General features: G+C 34.8%; 5 protein-coding genes across 10 annotated transcripts; 2 read left to right on the top strand and 3 right to left on the bottom strand.

Annotated features, from left to right (window-relative positions):
- Positions 1-41: 41 nt before the first annotated feature.
- On the bottom strand, positions 42-5780 carry LOC105974122 (nudix hydrolase 20, chloroplastic). Of its 6 annotated transcripts, none has more exons than XM_088825783.1 (10): positions 5369-5780; positions 5181-5245; positions 4704-4890; positions 4479-4559; positions 3644-3769; positions 3369-3448; positions 3164-3279; positions 2954-3074; positions 2799-2870; positions 42-1458 (listed from the first exon to the last, which is right to left on the bottom strand). In XM_088825783.1, the coding sequence occupies exons 1-9, from the start codon at positions 5627-5629 to the stop codon at positions 2801-2803; spliced, it is 1107 nt and encodes a 368-aa protein (XP_088681909.1). In that variant the 5' UTR covers positions 5630-5780; the 3' UTR covers positions 42-1458; positions 2799-2800. The 6 variants fall into 6 exon arrangements, with proteins under 6 accessions (XP_088681909.1, XP_088681906.1, XP_088681910.1 ...); XM_088825780.1 differs by having other exon boundaries at positions 4704-4893; positions 5369-5775; XM_088825784.1 differs by having other exon boundaries at positions 926-2571.
- Positions 1019-2737, top strand: LOC105973977 (uncharacterized). Its single transcript, XM_012999021.2, has 2 exons — positions 1019-1474; positions 2464-2737. Exons 1-2 carry the CDS (start codon positions 1019-1021, stop codon positions 2626-2628), a joined length of 621 nt encoding a protein of 206 aa, XP_012854475.2. The 3' UTR covers positions 2629-2737.
- Positions 5781-6235: 455 nt separating the features above from the next.
- On the bottom strand, positions 6236-7159 carry LOC105974040 (RNA-binding protein csdA). The gene is made up of 3 exons (XM_012999081.2): positions 6722-7159; positions 6544-6614; positions 6236-6455 (listed from the first exon to the last, which is right to left on the bottom strand). The coding sequence occupies exons 1-3, from the start codon at positions 7063-7065 to the stop codon at positions 6442-6444; spliced, it is 429 nt and encodes a 142-aa protein (XP_012854535.2). The 5' UTR covers positions 7066-7159; the 3' UTR covers positions 6236-6441.
- A 9205-nt stretch (positions 7160-16364) lies between these two features.
- LRX3 (Leucine-rich repeat (LRR) family protein) lies at positions 16365-19694 on the top strand. The gene has a single exon (XM_012999020.2). The coding sequence runs from the start codon at positions 16839-16841 to the stop codon at positions 19176-19178; it is 2340 nt and encodes a 779-aa protein (XP_012854474.2). The 5' UTR covers positions 16365-16838; the 3' UTR covers positions 19179-19694.
- A 3900-nt stretch (positions 19695-23594) lies between these two features.
- Positions 23595-26597, bottom strand: PRMT10 (protein arginine methyltransferase 10). The gene is made up of 7 exons (XM_012999190.2): positions 26378-26597; positions 25565-25757; positions 25320-25425; positions 24947-25136; positions 24249-24434; positions 24085-24168; positions 23595-23981 (listed from the first exon to the last, which is right to left on the bottom strand). Exons 1-7 carry the CDS (start codon positions 26543-26545, stop codon positions 23805-23807), a joined length of 1104 nt encoding a protein of 367 aa, XP_012854644.2. The 5' UTR covers positions 26546-26597; the 3' UTR covers positions 23595-23804.
- Positions 26598-27892: the final 1295 nt, after the last annotated feature.

Here is a 27892-nt window from a genome sequence, read left to right as displayed (position 1 = left end):
AACAACCATTAACATAAACATCTGCGGAGTCGGGATTTTAAGTTCGATGCAGAATATATTAAAAGAATTTTAGGGGCGGGTATTATTATACACAATTTTTTTCTATATAAAATACTAGGGATTTGAGGTCTATGAGATATTACATCTGCTGAATAACACCGGATACTTTTGCACCACCTATTTATACAAAATGACCATCCACTAAAAGCACATACACACGGTTTTGTTGTTATTATGTGTTGATCAATGATGCAAGATCACTTGGTGTACTTTACCCGGTGATCTACAAAATCGGAATTTGAGAAATGTTTGGGGTTCTAGCTCCCATAGCTCCATGCTGACTCCGACACTGCATGTAAATAAGAAATTAATCTTAATTAAGTGGGCTCGGAGCTTAAAAAAGGGGGGCCATATTGTGGTGGTTGTCTAGGAACAAACCCATTTGGGACAAACACAAACATGCCCTTAATTAAAAGACCTACGATCATGATTGTGTAGTTACTTGTGTAGCCAAATGGTTGTAAGAAAATACAAAATTAGACGTCAATTTCTAATATCTCTTTCACAGATAATTAATTCATTTTCAATAATCCAGTGGTTACAGGTAATCAATCCCACATGCTTTGCTTACCTTTTTAATCTCATGCTGTCTTCATTATTATTATTATTATTATTTTTTTGATTCAATAATACATTATTTTTTGCTTTTCTGAGGAACATAATAACCTCTTAATTAAGTTCTAATCTTGTTTAGGGATCACAACCCATTACAAAATGGGATTTGGAAACTAGAAATTGCAATTGACAAGCTTTATTGGGTATTTTTGTAATTAGGACAAACTTTAAGGATAGTTTACGTAACTCACCAATTATAATTAACAAATTATCTGGTCGGGTGGTTGTTTTTCCTCCATAAATAAATTGATTAAATATTTAAATTTCAATGATATAGTTTCAATACCATTATATATATATATGTACCAAAATCAGAAGCCAACACCACCACCAACCAATTAATATGGCAAGCGACAGAGGGAGCAAACCAAAGAGAGAAGGCATCTACGTCTACAACATAGTCGGCGGCGGAGGCGGTGGCGGCGTTCCACCGCCAGCATCCGCCACCAAAAATGTGGTATCGAAGGGGTGGGGATCGCTAATTAGGTCGAAAACTTACAGAGAAACGAGAAGCGATAGTAATAATAATAATGAGAAATTGGCTGCGGTGGCTGAGGGCGGAGGAAAAGTGGTGGCTGAACGAAGAAAATCGGTGTCGACGGCGGCGGTGGTGGGGAGGAGATCAGTAACGGGGGCGGAAGCTGCGAATGTGGGATCGGTGGCTGCGTTTCTGCAAGTGAAGGTTTTAGTGAGTGACATGGCGGGGTACATGCAGGTGCACGCCTTCCGGTGCGCCAGAGCTACATACGATGGCTTAGACAAGTTTAGCTCCAAACACATGGCCTACAACATCAAGAAGGTAAACATCATCAAAACATAAACATTTTATCTCTTCAAACTCATATATTGCATATGTGTAGTTCAATTAATATATACATGCAAGTGAACAAAGTAAAATAATTTATCCATCGGTTCTTAATTTCTTATTATAGTTTTTTGTAATTACTAATTACCATATGTAATCAATTTTCCTCTAGCACTAGTTATTCAAATCAATTGCATGTTCACGTATCGATTTGCACATGTACATTTTACGGATTGGATGCACGTAGCCCCGGCAAGCAGATCCAAATGATTTTGTTGTTGATAGTACTAGTTCAATCAGGCCTCGTTTGATTGTCAATATATTATATTTTGCCTCAATTATATTGTTAAGCTTGTCCGTAAGGAATGGCCTAGCGGTTGGAACAAGTGAGTTTGTGTCAATTGACCCAAGTTCGAATCATCTAGCCAGTTGTCCCTAGGTCGTCCGATTTTTTTCTTTTTTCTTTTGCCCCGTAAAATGGCCTAGTTAATGGAGTAAGGAGAGTGGGTGTTTACGACCCGAGTTCAATCCTTCTTTTCAGTCATTTAGAAGTCAAACTCGTCCCACATGATTTACCCAGTAAGATTTACACATCTCGTATAGTACGAGCATAAAATAGTAGTGCACATACGTGGTTACGGATTCGTTTATAAAAAATTAAAATCAACAAGGACCACTAGTTATACATCAACACCTAGATACCATACAGCTCATGTTTAAGTATTACTTAGATCAATAATAGTGAATTATTCTTCCCAAATCATGTGCTAATAGTGAACTATTATTCCCAAATCATGTGCTACTGGTCTCCATCTCAGGAAATTATTATACAAAACCGAACTTAATATTCTTCTTCTAATCCAAACTGCAACAAGGAGCTTCTATTTAGCGACGAAAAGACGGAAAAAAAAAAAATCGGTCACTAGTTATGAAGGAAATGTTTGGAACCGTGTTTAAATGTGTATCTGTAATTTTGTTAACAGGAATTCGACAAGGTGTACGGACCGGCCTGGCATTGCATAGTGGGCTCGAGTTTCGGGTCGTTTGTTACCCACTCGACCGGCTGCTTTCTCTATTTCACAATGGAAAAGCTGTACATTTTGGTATTCAAGACCAAAGTTCAACGAGCAATATCGGATCAAATCTAAATATACATACGTGTTTTCAAATATATGTTTCAAAGGGTGGGTTTCCCTACATTTGTATTGAAAAAACATTTACCAAGTATATATTAATAATTAATCACATTTGTTTAAATTGATTTGATCAAACTGGTAGACATGTATATTTATTAAGACAAGCAAATGAATGAAGTAACCTTTAGGTGCAATCTCCACTCCTCAGACTCTGCAGCAGCTTCAGATATCCTAAGCTTTCAGGCTTAATATACCTGCAGAGGTAATTCATTCAGAAAAAAATGCAATACTAAATATAAATTCAGAGGCATTGAACGAAAAAAAATAAAAATTATACCCATGGCGAAACAGAAAATCGATAATGACGAGATTGCAATTTTCTTTAAAAAAGCTTGTGCTTCTTATGATATTTGCAACTTGTGCAACAGGGAGTAGTTTAAAGCTCTCCACTTCTCCATCTGCCATATTGTTAAGGAGAATAAACGTTGTGAGAGAAGCTTTCTTTTTAACATTATTTTCGAGCGGAAAGTTTTAACACACTTATTACCCTCGTTCGCAGGAACAAACTCTTCCGGAAGGTTTAGATCGTAACAGAAAAGAACATCTCTCTTCAATCTATAGCCGTTGATGTCCATGTAAGATACGGCTCCAACTGCTGTGGCTCTTGAGTTCAAAAAAAAAAATTAATAAAAAAAAGATGCATAAATTCGATATATATTTGAATAGTGTAGAAAGTTAATTGAAGAACATACTTGCTGGAAAGTGATCTTGGTATTCCAGCTTCTTCTTTACATTCCTTCACAAGATTCTCCCCACAGGATATTCCATGAGGCTGTCCTCACACAGATACGAGTATTTTATTTTTTACGAAAAAGAAGCTGTATTTAATCAGCAAAATGAATATTCGAAAGGTGTTTAGAAAATGAACATTTATTCTTAGTAGCCAAAGGTTTTTATTTACAGAAATTACTCCTAAAGAGCACAAAAACCGAACTTTAAAACGTGACAGAGAATGATGAAGTCATACCAGCCCTCCAGCAACCAGATGATCGAGTTTGCCAGGATATGTGGGTTTTAGTTTGCTTCTCTTTCCTACCCATAGATATTTTTGGTTCTCTCTTTCAACATAGCCAACCATATGAACCCCGTAAGCCTAGCATGAGTATATATCATTTAAAGAAACAGTTAATTCGAATCTTCGTTGATACTACTTACAGTAATCAAGAACTGAGATACACTTAAGCACAGTGCTTTCAATGTAAGCATAACGACAAACGCCAATGTTGGCTCCATATTGTTCGAAATACAATCTCAGTCCATGAAATATTCATATACCTGGAAAATACCCACACGAAGATCCTACATTTTGTTGACTTCCTTTAAAAAAAGAGGTCAAATAAAAAATTTGGTAAGGGTTCCCAATATAGCAAGAGGGTTGTCATCATACTTCAAAAAATAGTCGATCGCCCAGATTCACAAACAAAAGCGACAGCTATGCAAGTAACCCATCAATATATATAGGGAGCTTTTTAACCACAGTTTGCAAGTAGTGAATCATCAATATTAGGGAAAACCATTCAGCATATAAAGCATTTTATGTGCTACCTCATCTAAGAATTACCTAAACTGTGTGCAAGAAATGTTTTTCCTCGTTAGTAATAACTGCGGCAATCCTAGTACTTACAAAATATAATACTAAATCTTCATTTTTTGCGAATCTCTTTGTCCCCTTCTCAAGAAACATTGCTTTGCATATCAGAATCGAACAAACTGTTATCAGCTTAGGTGTACTCATGGCACACCCAAAAAAAAAAAAAGAGTAAAGTAACATATAATTTAATTTACTGCAGCTGCTATATCACCTTTATTCCAAAGTATGGTGCCGCAGCGCGTTCCAGTGAGAAAAATTCCGGTTCCCCAAAAGAAGATGTAACAGGATAGAGCTGTAAATAATACAACAGCCGTAAATTGTAGCACAAATTAATAAATATATAAATGTTCACCAAATCCATAGACACATATCCAACGCAATTTCTTACGACATTTGTAAGTATACGGTTAAATAGCTGCCGATCGATCACAATTACCTCATTTCGAATTCCAGGAATAACATCTTCACCTAAGCACTTGACTACATGTCCAACAGCTTCTGTCCTGTCCTCTGGTGCACTCAGCAGCGGGTGTAACGCTACATGGCATCCAAAATTGCCGCCATAGGAAGAGTCCTCGGGGAATGCGAACACATCTTTATATCTCCTCAAATGATGAGCAAATCTGCTGATGGCATTAAATAAACATATTATTTTCTTAGAAACCATGTGAACTGAGAAAATATATGAAACTGAACCTGTAGCTTGCTGCCTGGTATACTAATCGAACTAACAAATACTTGAAACTATATCCATTGTATAAACAAGGAAGAAACTGATAGCAAATTGTAACTTTAAGGAAATTTCGGAGCTTGGAAGTGTGATTTGGAAAGTAAAATCAGAAGGAAAGCACAAAAGATTAACTGAAGCAAGCAATCTAAAAATCATAATTAACAAGTCAAAATCATTATTTACCCGTTGTGAACATAGCCAACGATGTGTTCGGCAATTACGAAAGGGATAAACTCGCACTGCTTCTCCTGAAACGTATCCCCAGAAACGACAAAATTCAACCAGTAATAAGACGATGTGTGTGTGTGTGTGTGTGTGTGTGTGTGTGTGTGTGTGTGAGAATCAAAAGAGGCGGTTTCGCGATTACGTACGGAATTGCGATTGCAGAGCGTCACTTTCTCGAAGAAGCCACGGAGGTCGGAGGAGTCATCGTGCTGCCGCGTTTGGGATAACCGAACGACGTCGTCCCATGTGAAATCGCCACCGCCGCCGCCGCGAGTCTGATCGGAAGCCGTTGCGACGGATTGAGGAGGGCAAAACGAGGAATTCAGCCTTCTAATTGCAGTCGAAGAAGAAGAAAAACGAGGGAAGAAGAATGGGGAAGAGCGGAGTAGTACACTACTGCTTCCCATTGTGAATCAAACTTCCCACCTAATTCACTAATCCCACCCTATTTTGAACGAATTACTTTACAACCCTAATTACAATTAGTAAGAGATTAATTGCACTTTTAAACCCTAAATCATATCAAGAGATTAAACAACACAACCAAAATTTACTTCCTTTTTTTTTTTGGGAATAAATGCCTTCAATATAGATATATTGGAAACATTGACTATTCCTGTATAGATATATATATAATATACGTATATACATACATATATGTTCATAAAGGGGGAGCATCTGCATATGCATATGCATCTGGTTCTGTATATCTACTCTAATTATTCATGACACATCTCATTTCAAATTCAATCTAGATTTTATATATGCTAGCTTTTTCCTAAAGGAATCGATCCATCGAATGGCAGCTTTCTGTCGACGGAAAACTCGTGGAGATTCATTCGTTTTTTGAATCTCATCGTTTGGGCATCTTCGTTACTTAGTGAAGATTTATCTTAATTTATATTAGTTCATTTTATCTGGCAATATCGTCGTGTTTCTTCGAATATATATAATCAAATGTCGTATTACGCGTGCGTACGCTGTAACAATGTACTGTAAACTTGCGACGTAAATTTGCGCACAAACAGAGACTGAGATTTCATTAGCTTCACTCATGATGCAAGTACATTTTTTTTTTTTAATTTTGCATCAAACAATGCAAGTTTACAGAGAAATCACCGAAACAACACCAGATCGAAGAAATGAAGTACGATAAAAAGAAGCTCTCGAAAAATAAAATTAAACTTGCAAAAAAGCTGCTCTCCTCATTCCAATCTTCTCACATTTGTCCTCCTATAATAAGAGTAAAACACTATAAATAACAAAAAAAAAAAAAAAATCGAGTCGTTGGTTATATATATATAGAAGTCGTAAAACGTACCACAATCTCTAGGCATCCTGCATTTGTAGCATTCGATCCTGCAAGCGTAATTGTGCGTGCTGCATCCTAATCTGCACCATGTAACCAAATAAATAAATATCTAACAGAAGCAAATCTATAATTTAATTAATATTCGTTTCGTTCGTAAAACTAATTAATCATAAAAATAAATATATACCTTGAGCAAATCCAGTCACCGGTTTTCCAACCGGGAATGGCATCATACGCATAACCGGCCGACGCAATAACTTCGGCCCCATAACCGCAATAGTCCTTTGAAGCACCGCACCTATAGCACGCACCTCTGCTCGCGTAATTGTGGGTCCTGCAGTTCATGGCGCCACAGTACCAATCTCCGGCCAACGTTTGATGATCTGTACTGATCTTCTGCATCGAATACGACGATATTTGGGCTGAAGTAGCGAACTTGGGGCAGCCGCAACGCTGGCAAGAATCCCGTTTCTTGAAGTTGATGTGCTGGCATGCATTGCACATCCAGTCTCCTCCTTCCATTCTGCTCATGATTCTTTTTTCTTTTTTTTTCCGTCTAATCGATCGAGTATTTGATTTTCTCGAAATATGTGTGTGTTTGAAAGTAATTGCTGAATTGGAGAATTGGGTGTTATATGGGGTTATATATATAGTAGTAACTAATATACTAAAGATATTTGTGTTCTTTTGCATGAGGAAACTAAAACATGCATGAAAATTGTTTAATAATTTAATTAAATTTGAAGAAAATGCAAGTCAATAATGGTGCCTTTATGCATGATTCTTTATGCATTATTGTTGTAAAAAGAGTATTCTGTACTATTCTGTATTCGGTGCCCATTTTCAGGGTTTTATGTAGTAGGCATTATGAGGGGAAGGCTGTTATTTGTGAAGAGATGATCGACCGATCGACGAGTGATGAGCTGGCGGGGCCGATGCTGATGTGGATTCCGGTTATTATTATATGTAACGTGGTGAAGGTTGATTGATCGTCGGAGATAAAATATATATTAAAAAAAATTGTTGAAAAGGGGGAATATATATTGATTCTTGAAAATGCACATCAATGGAGAAATTCGTTTCATCTTGTTGTTTTCTTGCAATAATTCGAAGGCTCTGGTTCGCGGGTAGGCGTGTTTCGTGTTCTCTATTATGCCGGCTTTTTCGTCTCGAACAGAACCTTAATAAAATGTTTGAAGTCCATTCAGGCATCTTTTTTTACATGCAATCAATTAAAAAAAGCAAGAATAATGCATGCATATATGATTCCCTTGGTCTAGTAGTACTCCATGCAGCATGCCATTGCTGGATGACACGCATGCATGCATGCATGTGTGTGTGTGATCCAACGGTCGATACTGCGCCAGGTGTGCGCGCAGCATTTTTTTGAGAATACTTACGGCATGCTAAAGGATGTAAATCGAACGGATGAGATCGAAATTAGCATTTTAGGAAACGAAAAAAATTAATCTTTTCGGTCGTAGTGTAAAAATAATTCCAATTCAATGCCAAATAAAATTGGAAAAATCGTAAATAAGAATTTCGGAAATTGGTAAGAAAAAACTTGTTCCGAAAATCGGAATTTTGTTCCAATTTCATGCAGTTTAATTATGCATCAAGTCAAAAAGCAATGTGATAGCTATGGTTAGTCACCCTCGGCCAATTGAACTAAATTAAGGAAGCCAAATCCCAATTTAAGACAACTTTTTGTTACTACACCAACACAGGAGAAAAGTTCTGCTTTTGCATTTCATAATAAATAATATTAATAATAATAATTAAAAAAAAAGAAAGAAAGAGAGAGAGAGAGAGAGAGAGAGAGAGAGAGAGAGAGAGAGAGAGAGAGAGAGAGAGAGAGTATATTCTGCTTACATGGGAGGACTGATGTTCCAATAAAATTCGTAATCTATATATATATATATATATATATATATATATATATATATATATATATATATATATATATATATATATACTCAATTATAATAAATTAAGAAAAGCTTTTGGTAACATTATGAATCATATTTAGTATTTCATTTGTTCAATTAATAATCAAAATAACATATTGGTGTGGTGAGTATTATTAATAACATGGTTTGACATGGGAACTCGAAATAATTAAAAGTCTCGTTCGATTACTACTATTAGGTTCTAATTGATTAAATACTAGAAGCTAATAAGACGTTCGGTTGATAAATTTCGTATTTACTGAAATTCGCTACAGAAGTCCGATCCCACAATTAAATATTATTATTTCACTAGATTAATAGCAACCTCAAAAAATTAATTTAGTACATATATAATCGAGCTAAAATAGTTGACAAGGAGGTTCGCACTCCGGTCAAATGATGCCGCGAGTGTAGGAGTGCTAATTAAGCATGTTTAAATATGGTCCAATTTATTTTTATTATTATTATTTATTTATTTTGTATTAAAGGTGTCTAAATTATTCTCAATTATTATTATTATATTTATTAATTATTTATTGGAGAAAATTCCTGTCAATTATTACTCGAGAGAATCCAATCCACATCCTAAAAGCGTGACGCGGAAAACAGCCGCTGCTTTTATATTCCTGGCTAATTGCTTACTCATCGAATCTTATTCCGATTGCTATCCCAATTTAATGTCATTAGTGAAAAGATGGAATATTAACATTGGCCAAAGCTACTAATACAATCAATTAATTTCATGATAATTGGGAATTTGAAAACCAATAAATCGCTAGTCCAAAATCTATTAGTAATAAATAATGGGAAATATGCAATACCCCCCTCATTTAAAAAATATTTTGATATAAACCCAATTGACTTTAAAGACTTTTTCCAAAACCCAAATCTCAATCTGAATTAGTGAGACCCCCCTCACCAGACATGATAAGACTAAAGTGCCCATGTTTTAGGTTTTTAACGTGATATAATTTTATTTCTCACTCTTGTATATATCTCCCTCTCTCTCTCTCTTCTCTCTCACTCTCGTTCTCAATCTCTCTCTCTCTCTTTTTCTTTTTTTTCTTTCCCTGCAGATCTGCAACTGCCATCGCCGCCATCCTTCCCCTTCTCCACACCACCGTCGTAGTCCGCTCACCCTAGCTACCGATCACAGCCGCTCACCCCACTACACCTAGCCGCCCGCCTCGGAGATGCCACTGTTGTTCGCGCCCTCGTCACCGTCGGCCGGTAGAAATTCAATTTCTCTTCTTCTTCTTCTCAATTAGAAAATTATAAATTCACCTCTCTCTCTCTCTCTCTCTCTCTCTTTCATTCACCGTCGTTGTCCTCTCCTCCCCCTCCATCCCTTTCATTATTTTCGATTTTTTTTATTTTTTTTTCTCTCCAGATCTGAAACAGCAGCATCAACGTGACTACTCTGGTTCGAATGTGACTATTGTTGATTCACTCGATTAGTGATTTATTATTTTCTCATGTTCGTCGTTTCTATGGATTTCTCTCTCTTTACACTACCATCGTCTCAATTAAACATAATAAGACATAAGTACCCTTATTAATAGTTTTTTATAATAAATCAAATATTTAATCACGATATATTTCCATAACTGTTTCCCTTTATTATAGGCGTACGTGATTCTCCTTGGTATACAGGCGTGATTTCAGTCGAGATTAGGTGAGAATAGAGATATCGTCGTCGTTCAACCATACTGTGATCGTTGCCGGAGTTAAACTATGTTTAAAGGTCAGAGGTTCTGCTTTAATTTTGTTGGTTTCGTAATTGGGGCTGGGTTGTAGTGTGTGTTTTCAGATATGTGTGTATGTGTATTTAGAACCGAATTTTCATTGTTTTTTTTGGGTCGTCTTAATTGGTGTAAATGATCGTTACTGATTGAAAATTTTATACCGATTTACACAGAGTCACGTTGTGACTACTCTGTAAATCGTTTGTTCGTTTTGCGTTAATTGATACGCTAGTGTAATTTTATTGTAATTTGTTTTTTAGCGTTACTTGATAGGTTTCAATGCGTTTGTTGTTGTTTCAATGTGTTTGTTGTGGTTGAATTGAATTCACATAATATTATGTGATTTGCATTTACAGAGTAGTGCAAAATTATTTATTAGAAGTAGTCACATAGTAGTCACATTCTCATTTTTTTTGTGTAGTGTTGCACATCATGACGTCAACCTTGATGATTGTGTTGAAGTATGGATGCTCGTTTGGGGTGAAGATATGTCAGGGTGATTTTGTGTACGAAGACCTCGTTGACTTTGTCACTGATAAGTGGTGCAGTTTGACTTCGAATATGACTATAGCCATATTTATATATTTTTCGAATATGACTGTAGTCATATTCGAATATGACTACTGTTGAATATAATCTATATTCTCGTTTCCAAGTTGACTTCTAGTAATTAGATTCAAATTGTTTTTTTTGTGTGGATATTGATTGAATTGTTTTCGTAAACAATATGGAATCTTCGTTGTTTTATATGATTTGGTAAACATGACTATGCCATATAATCGGAATTTTTAAGTTCAAAATTTAAAAAACAACAATATAAAGAAAAAATATGACTACAGTTAATATAGTCACATTAACATATAGTCATATTCAACTATAGTCATATTCGGGTGGAGAGAAAATTTTCAATTTTTTGTTTAAAAAAAATAAAAAATAAATATAAAAATATTTTTATTAAAAAATATTAAAATAAAAAAAATAAAAAAATGGTTAAATAAAGTCCGAAAATAATATAAAAATAAAAAATAAAAAAATAAAGTCCGAAAATACTTTTTTTTTTTATTTTGTAGCAATTTTTTAGGAATTTGGAAATAGATTTTTAGGAATTAAATTGTTATTATGGAAAGAGAGAAAAAAAGAAGAATTGAGATAAATTATACTAATTAATCCTAATTAGCGGGATTTAGGTCCTCATTAATAGGAATTTTATAAATAGTAGATAATTATTAAAAAAAAAACGGTGGGATTTAGTTGCCTTATTAATAGGAATTTTGTTAATACTAGATAATTATTAAAAAAAAAACGTGAGGTAGTATAAGGGTAAAATTGGAAATAAATATTCTAGGGGTTTTTCACAAAAAAATAATTATGGTATGGACATATCACTATTTTTTATCTATAGAAGGGGTGTATTGCTAATGACCCCAATAAATAATCAAGTGATAACATACATTTGGTTGTCACTCTTTCAATAAAATTGTTAAAATTAAATGATGTATTTGAATGTATATTTGGGATAAATAGCGATGTATTTGTTAAAATTAAGAGCAAATTACAAAGACGACCCCTTGAAGTAAGTTGTAATTACAAGAAACTCTCATAGTTTGTATAATTATGATCACTATCATGAGGTATTTTCCGTATGACGAATTTACCATCACAAATTTAACAATAACTGAATCAAATAGATTACATGGAATTAGGGGTGAGAACGGTTCGATTCGGTTCGGTTTTAGCCACAAACCGGTTCCTAAAGAACCAAAAACCAAACCGATCGGTTTCTTGCTTGTTTGGTTCCTATCGGTTTCGGTTCGGTTTCGGTTCCTTCTCGGTTCATAAAATTATGGGTTCGCTTTCAATAATTTTGGGCTCATTTTGGGCCGAAAGTCGGCCCAAAAATGTCAATAAATCAACTCAAAATTCATAAGTAAAAAAAATCAATTTACTACTTGAAAAAACGAATACGAACTGAAATTTTCGGTTCACAGAAAATTGAAAACAGAGTATGCAGTGTATACTTCGGTTCGGTGCAATTCGATTCGATTTTCGGTTCGGGTCCTCGGTTCCTCAGTTTTTTTTCTCACCCCTACATGGAATATACATTTTGTAATGACCAAAATACCATTAAGAGTCTAATTGTAAGGTTTGTAAAATAATTCTATTGTATTTAATATAACACCGTTTTTTTCCTCTTTCGTTCAATTATTGTAACACATTGGTATTTTAGATAATTGCTATGTTCTGTTAGGATTTTTTTGCAGCTTCAAGGGGTGCTCGTAATTATGCAAATAACAAGGATTTTTTTGTAATTAAATCTTACTTCAGGGGATCCTTATAATTTGCCCTAAAATTAAAAATATATTACTTTTTCCATTTCAAAATAAGTGTCGATTTGAATTGACGTACGAGTATTAACAAAACTAATAAATATATATAAGATTATAAAGAGGAAAAAAACATAGAAAGTGACAAAAATACCCATTTAGTTAAAATTTTATTTTCACCAATCATCTCTTAATTAATTCAGAGTCACATGGACAAAATTGAAGAAGAAGAAAAAAGTCGATGAGTTATTGGTATTATAAAGTAACAAATAATATGACACGAATTAATTTTTTTCTTCATAACCGACAATCAAATTTTCATTTTCATGCAATGATTTTCAATATTTTATGTATTTTCTCAACATGAATTTAGGGGTCCCATAAATACAATCAAAATAATGCAATAATAGAGTATCTATATATACCTCACTAAATTAATACCTCAATAAATTGTTGATTGAGTTTGTGACTGTGAGCTCTAACCTACACCACCAGCAGACCATTAGGGGGACACCATTGTTTCCTAACCTATTATAACTCACTCATATTTAACTTTCGCCACTCACATTTGTCACGCGGTAAATAAATAAAAAAATAGAATAAATTACCTGTAACAGTATATTCGAACTTGATCGGTCGGGCCTTATTCTAATTAATTCATATTAAGCTCAAACTCACCTTGACTCATTAAAAAATAGATTCTGCTCAAATATAATCGGACTGAGCCACCGAACTTTGGTTAGGCCCGACTCAGAATTCCAAAATTAGCGGAACGGGATTTTTACATAAGAAACTAGTAATAATTAAATTAGTGCCAGCAAGAGGTTCACAAGGTTTTGGGCTTGGACCATTAAATTGGGGGTCTTTTCAGATATTGGGCATCCTTTTTTCTTCTTCTTCTCTTTTTTTTCTTTTTTTTTTTATTTATTTATGTTTGGTGGGCCAAAATAGATTATAGCTATGCCCATCAAATGTCATATAATATTTCTAATATTAATAATTTAATATTCACCATATAATTACACGAATGCTTTGTAACCTTTACTCTACTTCTACGTAGCACGAACACAGAAATGATAATACTGGAAAACGGCACATCCCAAAAACGAGGATACGAGTATTTAGGAGAAACGTGTAAATATTAATAAATATATATAAGATTTTATTTATATATAAATTCCTTTAAGATATTTCAATATAAATATAAAACAAATTAATTTACAATTGATTATTAAATCATGTAAATAATTAGAGAATCAACAAAGAAATTGAAAATTCGATATTCAAATATGATTCTAATTTTTCAAAAATTTCAAAATAGTCCATAGGATCTCCGACATGTGTCCACAAGTTTCGGACACGAAACATGTTAGAAATACAGATACGAATACGTTTAAAAAGTTGTAGTTTACAAACACATAATTTTACCTTTACTTTTGTGAGACTAATTAATCTGCTATTAGTTAGTCAAAACTCAAAACAATAATAAAATAATAAAAAGAAATAGCGGTGTCGGCGAAGGTGAATAATAAATATTTAAACCCATCAATAACCGTTGCATGTGAATGGCGGGATTGGGCCCGGTTCAGCATAATGTCAAACCCGCTTGGCTTCCATATCGGCCCACCAAGTCTAATCTATTATTAATTTTTTAAAAATATTAAAAATATAATAACATTACCAATGATTTTAATTTAGTCTCCGTCATTGTAAATTGTAACAGTCAAGATACAAATGAAGTAGTGATTATTTATTCCCACATGTAATATATCTATATAATTAAATTCCTATAAATTAAATAATTAATACATCTGAGATCAGCAAAATTCTATTAATTTAGCAAAATATTAAATCACTAAATTAATAATATAATACATTTTCACCGAATTGTGACCGGAACAAATTATTATTTAAGCGAGGTTATTAATTTATGGAGGTTCTACTTTACTTTTCACATTGCAAACAATATTACAAATGGCTTTAACTTTTATTTGATTATTATTATTATTCATAAAAAAAATATAAATATATATTACACTTTTTATTTACTCTTTAAAACTCTCTAAAATTGTTGAATTCTCAATTTATTTTGTGGTGTTCCTATTTAGCTATAAAGATAAATACAGTATCACTTGGCCAGTCATTTATTCATTCGTCTATGCAATTTATTATTGATGATATTTATTATGTATAGTTGAAAAATAAATTGAAGGAAGTAGTAAATGAGCTAAATGATTTCAATCAGTTGATAAAAAGTTTACATAGTACAAAAAGACTGAGCAGGTAATTAGCTTATAAGCTATTAAAAGAAAATTATAAGATGTTTAGAAGTTTATAAACTATTTTAAAGTGTTTGATATTTTTTTTTTTAAATCATAAAAATTCCAAAAATAATTAAGCTGATCTAGAGTGAATAAATAATTTCTATTGACTAAATAATATTGTTTAGTAGAGTAGTAGTAACTAGTAAGACATTTGATCGACAAAATTCGCACTTATTCAAATCCATTTCAAAAATGGATGACCGCAATTAAATGTTAATATCAAATTTAATTAATATCAAACCTCCACCGTGTAAATATTTTACACACAAATCGCATTAATACAATATTCATATGAAGAATGTGACATCTTACTAACTAGTTTCAACACAGATTTAATTTAATATAATATAAATAATTGAACAATCAATGCCTTAAATCAAGAAAAAAGTTTATCATAATTCAATTACAAATTAAGTAGCAGAACAGCATATTCGATACCAGTATGTATCCATCCATCTACAAAAACCACGAGCTGAGGGCACAAATTACGGGTTTAGACGTGCCGTATTGCCACCTCTAATACTGCAAGTTGATGGGCAGTTCCGTAATTCCACATCACATCCATTAATTCCGCCATTATAAGCTAAAATAAATTAAATAAACAAATCCTTTTCTTTTTATTAAATATAAAAATACCAAAATAAAAAAAAAAGAAATATTTAACGAAAAAAGCCAAGCCGAAAGAGACGCAAGCAAGAAAAAATTGACGCGCTTATTATTCATTTCCAGTTGGCCGGCGTCCGGCCAAAAAAATAAATATTCCCTAATTCAACCCCTCTTCCACATAATTTAGCCGTATTTGTTTTTAATTTATTGTTATTATTATTAGTAGTAGTTAAAGTTAGTTAACTGCCACGTATTATACTAATACTCATTTATTAATTTTAGGGAAATTACGAGACCACACCCTGAGTTAATGTCAAATTCTAAAAAACCCAATTGTTTGGGTAATTACAATCATACCCTCAATTATGAATTTAACATAATCTTCTAGATTTATGGAATTTTCTCAAGTTTGTAATCATTTTTTTTACAAAAACACAGTTTTTGATATACCACAATATGATATTTACAAGTCAATAAACACATCTTATAATCATCTTGTTTGAAAACGTGGAGCTCGAATGTAGTAAAACGAGTACACACTGAAGAATATTCCACACAATCTAAAAGATTCTACTAAATTTGACACCGCATGAGTGAATGTGTACGAAAATCCATAGTTGAGGGGGTTTGTTGTAATTATCCAAACAAGGAGGTTTTTGTTATAATTTGACGTTACTTCGGGGTGTGGCCGTAATTTAGACTTTATTTATTTACTTTTTTTTTTTTTTTAACATCATTATCATATCCGAACCTTTTATTTAAAAAAATAGTCGTTTATTTTATTCGTATTTAATACGCGTTGGTTGAAAAAAGAAATAAGAAAATAAATAAATAAAAAAAGAAAAAAACTTTTCGGGGTGCATTAATCCAAAACTTTAGCTAAGGAGGAGCGCGTTGAACATTAATGTGTTAGTTCAAAGGAGAAATAAAGTCGCCTCTCTCTCTCTCTCTCTAACTTTCTCTCTCATCCCTTGTTGTTATAGTGTGGGAGTGTGAAGAGAGAGAAGCTGGTGGCTTTGAGCTGTGATATAGCTGTAAGTCTTTTTATTTTCGGTTGTTCCTTTCTCTCTCTATCACTACCACCTCATTTGCTTCTCTCATTCACACAATCCCTAACCCAAAAACCGATAGAATTAAAATTAAGTATAATTTATAAACCCTCCTCTCTCTCCTCTCTCTCTCTCTTCAAAGCACTCTGCACAGCCACCCAAATCTCTCAATCTCTTCATTTTTCTTTGCCAGATCTCCGCCTTGTTCATCTTCTTCTTCATCTCATCTCACATTCTACGTTTCAATTTTCTGAGGTGCAGCGGAAAAAAAAAAAAAAATCAGCTACAGATAGATGTCTGGTGTGAGATGAGGCAAAGGAATTGTTCAAGCTGCATTTGGTGCTGTGGTAGCAGCAATTGTCTTCTCGTGTTGCTTTCGTTGCTTGCTTTTGCCTTGTTGTCGTTTTCGTCTTCAGCTGATGCGTTCTCCCACGTTCAAATCGGCGGCAATGGCGGCCATCTCTCCGACGCCGAAGTTCTCTTCATCAAGCGGCGGCAGCTGCTGTACTACTTAGACGAGAATGGCGATAGAGGCGAGAATATCTCCGTCGATCCTTCTCTCGTCTTCGAAAACCCTAGGCTGCGGTCTGCTTACATTGCTCTGCAAGCTTGGAAACAGGCTATTCTCTCAGATCCACAGAATCTCACCGCTAATTGGGTCGGATCTGGTGTCTGCAACTACACCGGAGTATTCTGTGCGCCTGCACTCGACGATCCTTCTGTCCAGACCGTCGCCGGAATTGATCTCAACCACGGCGACATTGCCGGATATCTCCCGGAAGAGCTCGGCCTTCTCACAGATCTCGGCATTTTCCACATCAATTCCAACCGTTTCTGCGGCACTGTGCCGAAGAAGTTCAAAAACTTGAAGGTACTGTTCGAGCTGGACTTGAGCAACAACAGGTTTGCAGGAAAGTTCCCCTACGTTGTGCTGAGTTTGCCGAAGCTGATCTATTTGGACATTCGGTTCAACGAGTTCGAAGGCACGGTTCCGCCGGAGCTGTTCGACAAGCCGTTGGACGCCATATTCATCAACCACAACAGATTCGCGTTTGAAATCCCGGACAACTTCGGCAACTCGCCGGTGTCCGTGATTGTGCTGGCGAACAACAAGTTCCACGGCTGTGTTCCGGCGAGTCTGGGGAACATGACGAATCTGAACGAGATTATACTGATGAACAATGGGCTGAGGTCGTGTTTGCCGCCGGAGATCGGGTTGTTGAAGAACGTGACGGTGTTCGATGTGAGCTATAACGGTCTGATGGGGCCGTTGCCCGATACCATCGGTGGGATGTCGAGTTTGGAGCAGTTGAATGTGGCGCATAATATGCTCTCTGGTTCGATTCCGAAGAGCATATGTAATCTGCCAAGGCTTGAGAATTTCACATACTCGTACAACTTTTTCACCGGTGAGCCGCCTCAGTGCTTGGCGGTGCCGGAGTTTGACGATCGGCGGAATTGCTTGGCTAGTAGGCCAGCTCAGAGGTCAGCCGCTCAGTGTAAGACGTTTTTGTCTAAGAAAATTCATTGTGGCGCTTTTAGGTGTCATCGGTTCATTCCTACTCTTCCAACTCCGCCCCCCCCTTCACCGCCAGTTGTGGTGCCGCCCTCTCCACCACCGTCTGTTTATTCACCCCCTCCACCTCCGGTTTATTCTCCCCCACCTCCACCTCCGGTTTATTCCCCTCCTCCTCCACCTCCGGTCTATTCTCCTCCCCCGCCTCCACCACCTCCACCACCACCTCCACCGGTGTATTCGCCTCCCCCACCACCAGTTTATTCGCCTCCGCCGCCACCTCCACCTCCTCCTCCACCTGTCTATTCTCCACCACCACCTCCCCCATCTCCTCCACCACCTTCTCCCCCACCCCCATCACCTCCTCCACCTGTCTACTCTCCCCCACCACCCCCTCCACCTGTCTACTCTCCACCACCACCTCCTCCATCTCCTCCACCTCCTTCTCCCCCGCCCCCATCACCTCCTCCACCTGTCTACTCTCCACCGCCACCACCACCATCACCTCCGCCGCCATCTCCCTCACCACCACCACCACCAACATCACCCGTAGCATATCCTCCTTGTGTCCGCTCGCCACCGCCACCACCACCAACTCACCCACCGCCTCCTCCGCCTCTTTTCTCACCTCCACCACCAATTCCGTATTACTATAACTCACCTCCTCCACCGTCGCACTCACCCCCTCCACCGTCACACTCACCCCCTCCACCACCACATTCACCCCCTCCACCGCCACATTCCCCCCCTCCACCACCCGTTTACATATATTCATCTCCACCCCCTCCACTACACTATCCACCTCCCCCAACCTCACCACCACCACCACCACCATCACCATCACCACCACCACCTTGTATAGAACCTCCACCACCACCACCCCCTTGTATAGAACCTCCCCCACCACCACCATCTCCACCTCCACCCTCTCCTCCACCCCCTTACGTTTACAAACCTCCACCGTCACCTTCACCCCCACCACCACCATACCTATATAACTCCCCTCCACCACCATCACCCTCACCACCACCACCACCACCACCACCACCACCAACTCCGGTATACGTAGGGCCATTGCCTCCCATATACGGGGTTTCATACGCCTCCCCTCCACCACCACCCTTCTATTGATTCTTTTGAGGCTCTCCCTCTAATCCATTATCCAAACACACAAACAGGTACCTAAATTGCGCCCCCCATTACTTGTATTATTTACTTATCGTTACTTCTAAGAGCTTATCATTTTCTTTATCGCGGCATTCACGATTCTCATCACCCGAGATGAGGCCTAAGAATTCGTAAAAGGGGAAACACAAGAAGATTTATCCGAATTAGCGATTCGACCGAGAGCTTTTGTGCCAAGAAAATGTTATAATGTACCGTGATAATTAATTTATTGTGGAAGAAACAAAGATCAAGTGGGTGATCAAAAGAACATAGCAGAATTTTATATCCCAATATATAATTTGGATTTGTTTTTTTTTTATGGATGAATTTGAGTTTGTGAAATAAATTAGGTTTTCGCAGGATAAAAAGTGTATGTATGGAGATCATAAGCAGGAGCTACTAGAACTGCTGCTGCTGTTCTTAGCTTTCTGGGTTTTTTTCTTTTTTATTGTTACTATTTTTATATCATACTTTTTTTTTCCTTCTGATTTACAGAATAATAATAATAATAATAATAATAAAAATAATAATAATATGATGATTTTTAACACTTGTATTGGGATTCATCTGTTATTCAGAATGGAGTTCCTTCTTTTTTGTGCACCTCATTTGTATAAATTGAGGAGTTAGATTAGATGTGTATGTGTGTTTATTACATTGTTATTTAGTCAAATCAACAATTTTAATTCACTCGGTGTAAATAATCAGGTGTAACACCTAACTTCACGTTATTTACATCGGGATTAATTAATTCCACAAGTCTTTACAATTTTTTTTCATTGGTTTTTTTTGGACACCATGATGGTGACTTAATTTAGAAGTCAAATAAATGGGAATTGGTAAAAAGAATAATACACCTCACTAGCTAAATATAACATTTCACTATCCACTAGCTAAGTATAGTATGAAATGATTTTTCAAGATATTATTCGTTAGCTAAAATGACATTTACCTCTCCATTTTAAGAAAATTTAGTTAGAAAAGTGCTTTCACATAAAAATGGATTTTAGTTGCAATCGACTTTTGAAAAAGCTGCCAAGTAAAAATAGAATGAAATGATCACCAAAATCTACCTATACTCTGTTGGGCTAAAAGCCTAATTTCAAGGATAGAATTCTGTTGATGATTTTCTCAAATATTTCATTAGTGATAGTGAACTGCGTTCTTGATGGTGATTGGTGCCAAATGTGTAATGACACTTTTACCCTCGCCTCATTTGCTGTCATATGTGTGTGTGTGTATATATATTTATTGTCTCTAACCACTGCTCCATAATGTTGCCGACAAATAACTCTCTGTACCATATTCTCTCAACCATAGTTTTTGAAGATGCTATATTTAGATGATACTACTTTTATTTTTTTACTTACACACAATCACAAATTTATACAAAAATATTTCTTTAAATATGATTGAATAAACTATAAAGCATTGTGCAGCTTAAAGTTGAAATCATATAAAGATTTGATAAGATTAAAAAAAATAACAATAATAACGTAAATTTTGGGTAAATTACAACCACCTCTTTGAATTATTATTTATTTACGAAAAATCCCTTCTTTTTGAGAAGTTATATCTAGCCATCTGTCGTTTGTAAATTTTTACATCCATCCCCTATAAAAGGATGTTAAATGTTAATATAAGAAATCCAAAAATTTCAGGGTTTGGATGTAATTATGAAAAAATAAGGGGTCTGTTTGTAAATATATTTTACCTCATGGGGCGATTGTAATTTACTGTAAAATAAAAAATTTATCAAGAGGGTAAGGTAATGGTGTCACTATAAAAAATGAAACCCTGGAATGTGGCACTAAATTCCGCCGTAATTTATGCTAAATATTATAGTAAATTGGATCTCCCACTTGTTTATATATATATATATATATATATATATATATATATATATATATATATATATATATATATATATATATATATATATTTATTTATTTATTTATTTATTAGGAAGAACTATAATTCTTGTACTGGCATGGAATTCCATCCATGTGCATCTATTCCTTGAAGCGGTCAAGGCCGTTTGCGTCAACTTCACAATTCGTATTTGATTTTTCGAATTTCGATTTTAATTTTTATTTTGAAATATTTTTTTTTGTTTTTTTCTGATTTCTAAAAGGGGAAATATGCAAAACCCCCCTCAAACCATAAATATTATGAGTTAAACCTATTTGACTTTTAAGACTTTTACCCACACTCAAAGTCCAATCTTAATTAGTGAAACCCCCCTCAACAATTGTGATAAGACGAAACTAACCTTATGTAGTTTTTAAATTAATTGCAATATTTATTTTTCATAACCGTCTCACGTGATTGTAGGATTACATTAATTCTCTCCATATATCTATCTTTCTCTTCTTTTTTTTTTTTTCTTCAGACCCATAATCCTCCACCACTCGCCAATGAAGACCACTCAACCGCACTCGGCGCCGGCGCCGGGTTTCGATTCTCTTTCCGAAGACCGGATGAAAAAAGAGGAGAAAAATAAAGTTTTTGTGAGATGCAGCAGTTTTTGTGCAGAGGCCATATCGGAAGATCTAACCGTCGGATCGGTTTGATATTTTTATACAGGACTCATAACACATCAATATAACTTATGACCGGTGGAGATTGGAATCAGACTTCTCTAAATATAGATCGAATCTTAAAACTCGCTGTTGGTTTTTGTTACTTAATAATTCAGGGCAGCTAGATTGGACGCGTTTTTCGTGCAATTAAACCGTTGGATGTGGCCGAAATTTGGATAGAGTATTCGGAGTATATATTTTTATATACTGTACATAGGAGATTGAATTTGGTGCCCCCTAGCTCCGGATATAAATTGTGAAAGTATCACAATTTTGTGAGATTTTTTTTCATTTTTTAGTCTTCACTTTTAGAGATTTTCCATTTAAAATTTGTTGGGGTCATTTGTGTTTAATTTTGATATTCCAATTGTTGTTAATCAGTCAATTTTTTTTTGAAAAGATGCAGTTTGAGCATGAGAATGCAGTTGCAGCAACATGACTATAGTCATATTCGAATATGACTATACTCGTATTTATGTATTTAGTTATTCGAATTGTAATTTATTTATTTTTGCGTTAGTGTAAGTTTCAATGTGTTTGTTTTGGCTGAATTGAATTCACGTAATTGAATTCACGTAATATTATGTGAATTGCATTTACAGAATAGTGCAGATTCATTCAGCAGAATTATTCACACAGTAGTCACATTCTCATGTTTTTTTTAGTGTTGCACATCATGTCATCAACCTTGATGATTGTGTTGAAGTATGGAGGGTCGTTTGGGGTGAGGATATGCTAGGGTGATTTTGTGTATGAAGACCTCGTCGACTCTCGTCCCTCTCTCTCGTTATTTTTCTATCTTTATTTATGTTTTTCGATTTTTTTTTCCAGATCTGAACAGCAGTAGTAACATGACTATAGTCATATTCGAATATGACTATAGTCATATTTATGTATTTTTCGAATATGAGTGTAGTCATATTCGAATACGACTATTGTTGAATATGTTCTATCTTCTCGTTTTCAAGTTGACTTCTAATAACAAGATTCAAATTGTGATTTTTTGTGTGGATGTTGATTGAATTGTTTTCGTAAATAATAGGGAATATTCGTTGTTTTATATGATTTGGTTAACATGACTATGCCATATAATCGGAATTTTTAAGTTCAAAAATGTAAAAAACAACAATATAAAGAAAGAATATGACTACAGTTTATAGTCACATATAGTCATATTCAACCATAGTCATATTCGGCGTTGCAAACCTGTTGAGAAAAAAATTTCAATTTTTTGTTTAAAAAAAGTTTTAAAAAAAATTTAAAATAATATTTTTATTAAAAAATATTATAAATAAAAATAAATAAAAAATGACTAAATAAAGTGCGAAAATAATATAAAAATAAAATAAAATAAAAAATCCGATTTTTTTTTTTTTTTTTTGATTTGGTAGCAATTTTTTAGGAATTTGGAAACAGATTTTTAGGAATTAAATTGTTGTTATGGAAAGAGAGAAAAAATGAATAATTGAGATAAATTATACTAGGAGCAGTTTTATTAGGGAAAGTATATAATTAAGCCTAATTAGCGAGATTAGGTGCCTCATTAATAGGGATTTTGAAAATACTGGATAATTATAAAAAAAAAAACATGATAGGTACTAGAGAGTAAGATTGGAAATAAATATTAAATGAGGTTTTCACAAAGAAAGAATTATAGTATGGACATATCACTAATTTTTATCTATAGGAGAGGTGAATTGCTAATGACCCCTTTCTGAAATTTCCACTTTTAATTTTCTGTTTTTTGAAATAACATTGAAAAATATAACATTGACTAATCTGTCTGAACATATTGAACTTGGTAACAATAAAAATGGTTGAAAATTGATAAATAAGATTATTCAGAAATACACACTGAATACTAATGTTACACTCTCGCTCCGACAAAGATCGAGACTACATCCCGTAATCTCATGTTAAATAGAACAACAAACGAAAAAAGGAAAAAAAAAATCCAGGCTCGTAAAATTCTAAAGTAGTGCAATAGCAGCAGAATTATACAGATCACTCACTCTATGTAGAACTTCTTTTTAAACGGTGGAAGTGATTCGCCGGACTTTTGTTTGATCTCGCAGCTAAGGTCAACTTCCATCAATCGATGATTTTCCCTCGATCGACTCATTGAGAATTGGAACATCAACTTATCCCCACGCTGAACATTTGAAGAAGGGTGCAGTAGAAATACCTGCAATGATGTACAGTTAGACTCTCGATTTCTCGATTAAAAAACAAAAGACTTCGATTTTAAGTATAATTGTACAGAACGATGTGAATTAGTAACAACATACCTGTTGACCCCAATGAGTTCCAGAATCTTCACTCGGGGCGGTGGTCAACTCAATTTCTTTTTTCGCGGGATTCTTATCGCTACCCTAGTTTATCAATTAAACCAAATGTTAATTAATTAAATTTTTTTTTAAAAAAAAAGTGAATAACGATTAGAGAAACTCACTCGAAAATGGACATCAAACCATCCACCGAAACCGGATAATCTTGCAATTTCTTGTGTGATGGAAGATGAAATGCTTGCTTCAACGATACGTATGTCGTCTATAGTAGCAGTTAAGCAGTCTATCTCCTTCACAATAACGTGTTCCCCGATAATTTGATTTGGATGAAGGTTGTTCCACATAGATGTCTACAAAGTTCAACAGCGCGAGCTTTTAGTTGCAGGCATATAATTCATAGTAAGCAAACATAATTTTTTTTATTATTATTAATTTAACTTCAAGTAAAAGAACGTGGTTCTTGATATAGATATGAATCTCAGGATTGCCGAATATGACAGAACTTTAGAAAACTTGAATGAGTAAAATCGGAGAGGGGATTTAAATGTAAATTCGGATCATAAAATTGAAGGACTTCACATATACATTCTAAAATTAAATAATTCGACAACGAACTCACTTTTGCTCATTCTATCCCAGTCTAAAATTAAAAAAAAAAAAAAAAAAAAAAAAAAAAACACTGAAGCAACAGCACCCTAAAGTTGCAATTCACTAAAATAGTCCAGGTATTACAAACAATCTATTTATTCAATCAAAGAAAACAAGTAATCCGACACTAACGACATTGTTAAAAAACATGTATTCAAATTCTTCAAAGATTGAAAGATACGGACATAATAAATATACAATTGATAAAACGAACCTGCAAATAGAATTTTTGTTGCTCTGCAGTATACGGATTTGTCAAAACACCCATGTCGACGCCGTAATAAGTCTTGGTTTCATTAACAAAACCGTACCAATCCTCAATGGCTCGTTTATAATCACCCATTTTCTGATCTACTAACCCGGACCTCAGAGGTGCCATCCACATTCGAGCATGGCTCGGATACCTGCAAGATGAAGCTTCATTAGTCAGGTTACACTGACCAAATCAAACACTCGACACGAAACTACATACAAAGGTCAATACAATAAAAACAAATAGCTGTTTCTTTAAATACCTTTATCTTCATAAACAAGATATAATATTCGACAAGATATATACAAAAAAAAAAAAAAAAAAAAGTACTAACATGACACCATTTGGCTTCAGCCAGCGATCCCGAGCGCAGAGTACAGAGTCCAACATTGATTCACGGAGAAGAAAGTATCCCATCCATTCCGAAATAATTACATCAACTGCCCACCAAAAGAAAATAATAATTATTTCATCACAGGTGCATGAAAACGCATTTAAAAAATCGAACAAAAATAAGGTTAGCAACAACAAAAAAAGAAAATCGAACAAAATAAGGTAGCGAGAACGAGAAGATTAAACCTTTCTCGGGCAGAGTCACATCCTCCATAGATCCCTCAATCACTTCAATTACATGCTGAAGCTTGTTTGCTTTAATAAGTTCACGAGCGTGTTCCGCCATTTTCGTGGCTTCAACCGCGTACACTTTCCTCGCACCTGCCTGTGCAGACCATATAGCTAGGATCCCGCTCCCCGTTCCTACGTCTAGAACAGCCTAATCGATAGATAAACTTAACTCAGTCCAAATCTTCACAATTCAAACTCATCAAACTAAGGTGGTGTTTGCAAAAACTTCTACAAACATACTACGAGCTTTTTTTTTGCTCATAATCTATTATTAATTGTTTGCAAAATGAACTTTTACTTCTGCTTGTCGTAAAATAAGCAACTTTAAGCTATAATTTTTGTTAGCAAATGCTTTTCCAAAGTGATTATGAGCTTTTTTTAGTTCAAAATCACTTTGGAAAAGCGTTTGCAAACACTTACTAAGCACCCATGACCCTGTTTTTTTCTATTTAAGTTAATTTTCCAACAAATTTGCTAAACACCCCCAACTTTTAAAAATTAATCACTTAAAATCAACTTAACTCACGAATCACGACCTATAACTTCTACTTCTAAATAAGCTTTCGCAAACACCACCTAAAAAAACAGAAAACTTCCAAGTATTTATCTTTCCAGCACATTCGTTCATTGTATTATTCGCACTCCTTTTTTCTTCTATAAGAACCTATAATAGATACAGCTACAGAAAATCGAGCACAGATAAATTATTTACAACTCCCAAAAAAAAAAAAAAAAATAATAAATCGTACGGTGGCGCGTGAATAGTACCTTCCCTTTGAAGTGGTGTTGGTTCTCGAAAACGGCGTTGTAATAAGCGTCCATACGTATGCGGTCGCAGAGCATGTCCTTCTGGTGGTAGAGGAAGCCGTAGGTGCAGAAATAGTTGGCGAAATCGACGCCCTTGTCGACGGCGCCGTTTGCGGCGGTGCTCCCCATTGTTTCTAACCTTCGAATTTTTACGCGCTGCAGCGAAAAAAAATCTGTTTCTAGGGCATACGAAAATACTTTATATTTATAGTCGGACCGTTACTATTCGAACCGTCCGGTTCAGAGCCGGTCCAGTTTGCTGCGTTTTGATTTGAAACAAACCCTAGCTCGAGGCGAATTTTTGTTGAGCGCAAGCTCATTTTCTTTTCTTTTTTATTTTTTTTTATATTATTATTGTATATTTATATTGGTGTAAAAAAAATCATGAGCTCGTGAACAACAACAATTGGTTCGAGCTCAAGCTCATCATAAATCTCGAGTTTGAATTTTTGTCGAATTGGGTCAGTTTATTTACAATTTTCTACAACCATACTTGAAAGGAAAAACGATTGGTACGATTAACAATGTTTGTCGATTAAATGGACTTTATTTTATTATGTTGGGTTTCGAGTAATCTTAATAAAATTAGTAAATGTTTTTTAATATTAATTAATTGAATTATATTTATTTTATATCTTCTTTCCCTTTCTTTTTTCTTTTGTTGTTTTTTTTCCTTTTCTGAAGGAACTTATGAATTGTGATCGTTACTAGTAGTATACATACATACGAAGGATCATTCTCGTTTGTTGCATGGTACACTCGATGAAATTTATTAAACATGCCTATAATGAGTAGATGATTGAAACTAGTTACCTAAAATAAATTAAATAAATCCGTTTAAAATTTAATCGATCATTAATCGAACTAGACAATTATATTTTTCCTTATTACATTCTAACGAACATTCACCGAACGACCTTTTAAAACTTTGTTGGACAACAACAAAAAAAATATACGAAGGGTGGTCCAAAGTCAAGGGCCGAGAGGCATGCGCCTTGGACCTCCAAATCTATTAAAAAGCCCCGAAAAATACCTAATAATTCCAAAAATTATAAAACTAACATAAAGTAATATATGTCTTATATTTTTGTAAATATTATGCTTGGAAGGGCACCAAATAGCTTAGTTCTAGTATTGTCCTATTATTGGTTGAAACTTGTAAATTCAACCTATTTAATTTAGACCAATTTGACCTCAATAAACACAATTAAAGTACTTAATTTAATTTGTTCTTTAGTAATTATTAGATATTAAATAATATATATATATATATACACACACACACTAAAAGTACACTTGCATGAACTTTGACAGAGAATATAATACACGTTTCCAGTATATTCACATTCGTCCAAATAAAATGTAGGGTTAAATACAAAAACACCCCTGTACTATGGAGTTTGTATCAAATACCCCCATGTACTACACATAAATACAAAAACCCCGTCACATTACATTTTTTTTCAAAATATGACG

This window comes from Erythranthe guttata, chromosome 11, assembly GCF_056151865.1.
Source record: "Erythranthe guttata isolate IM_541 chromosome 11, IM_541, whole genome shotgun sequence".
Lineage (NCBI taxonomy): Eukaryota > Viridiplantae > Streptophyta > Magnoliopsida > Lamiales > Phrymaceae > Erythranthe > Erythranthe guttata.
The sequence above is the reverse complement of the archived record's forward strand: the minus strand, read 5'-3'. Positions and strand labels throughout refer to the sequence as shown.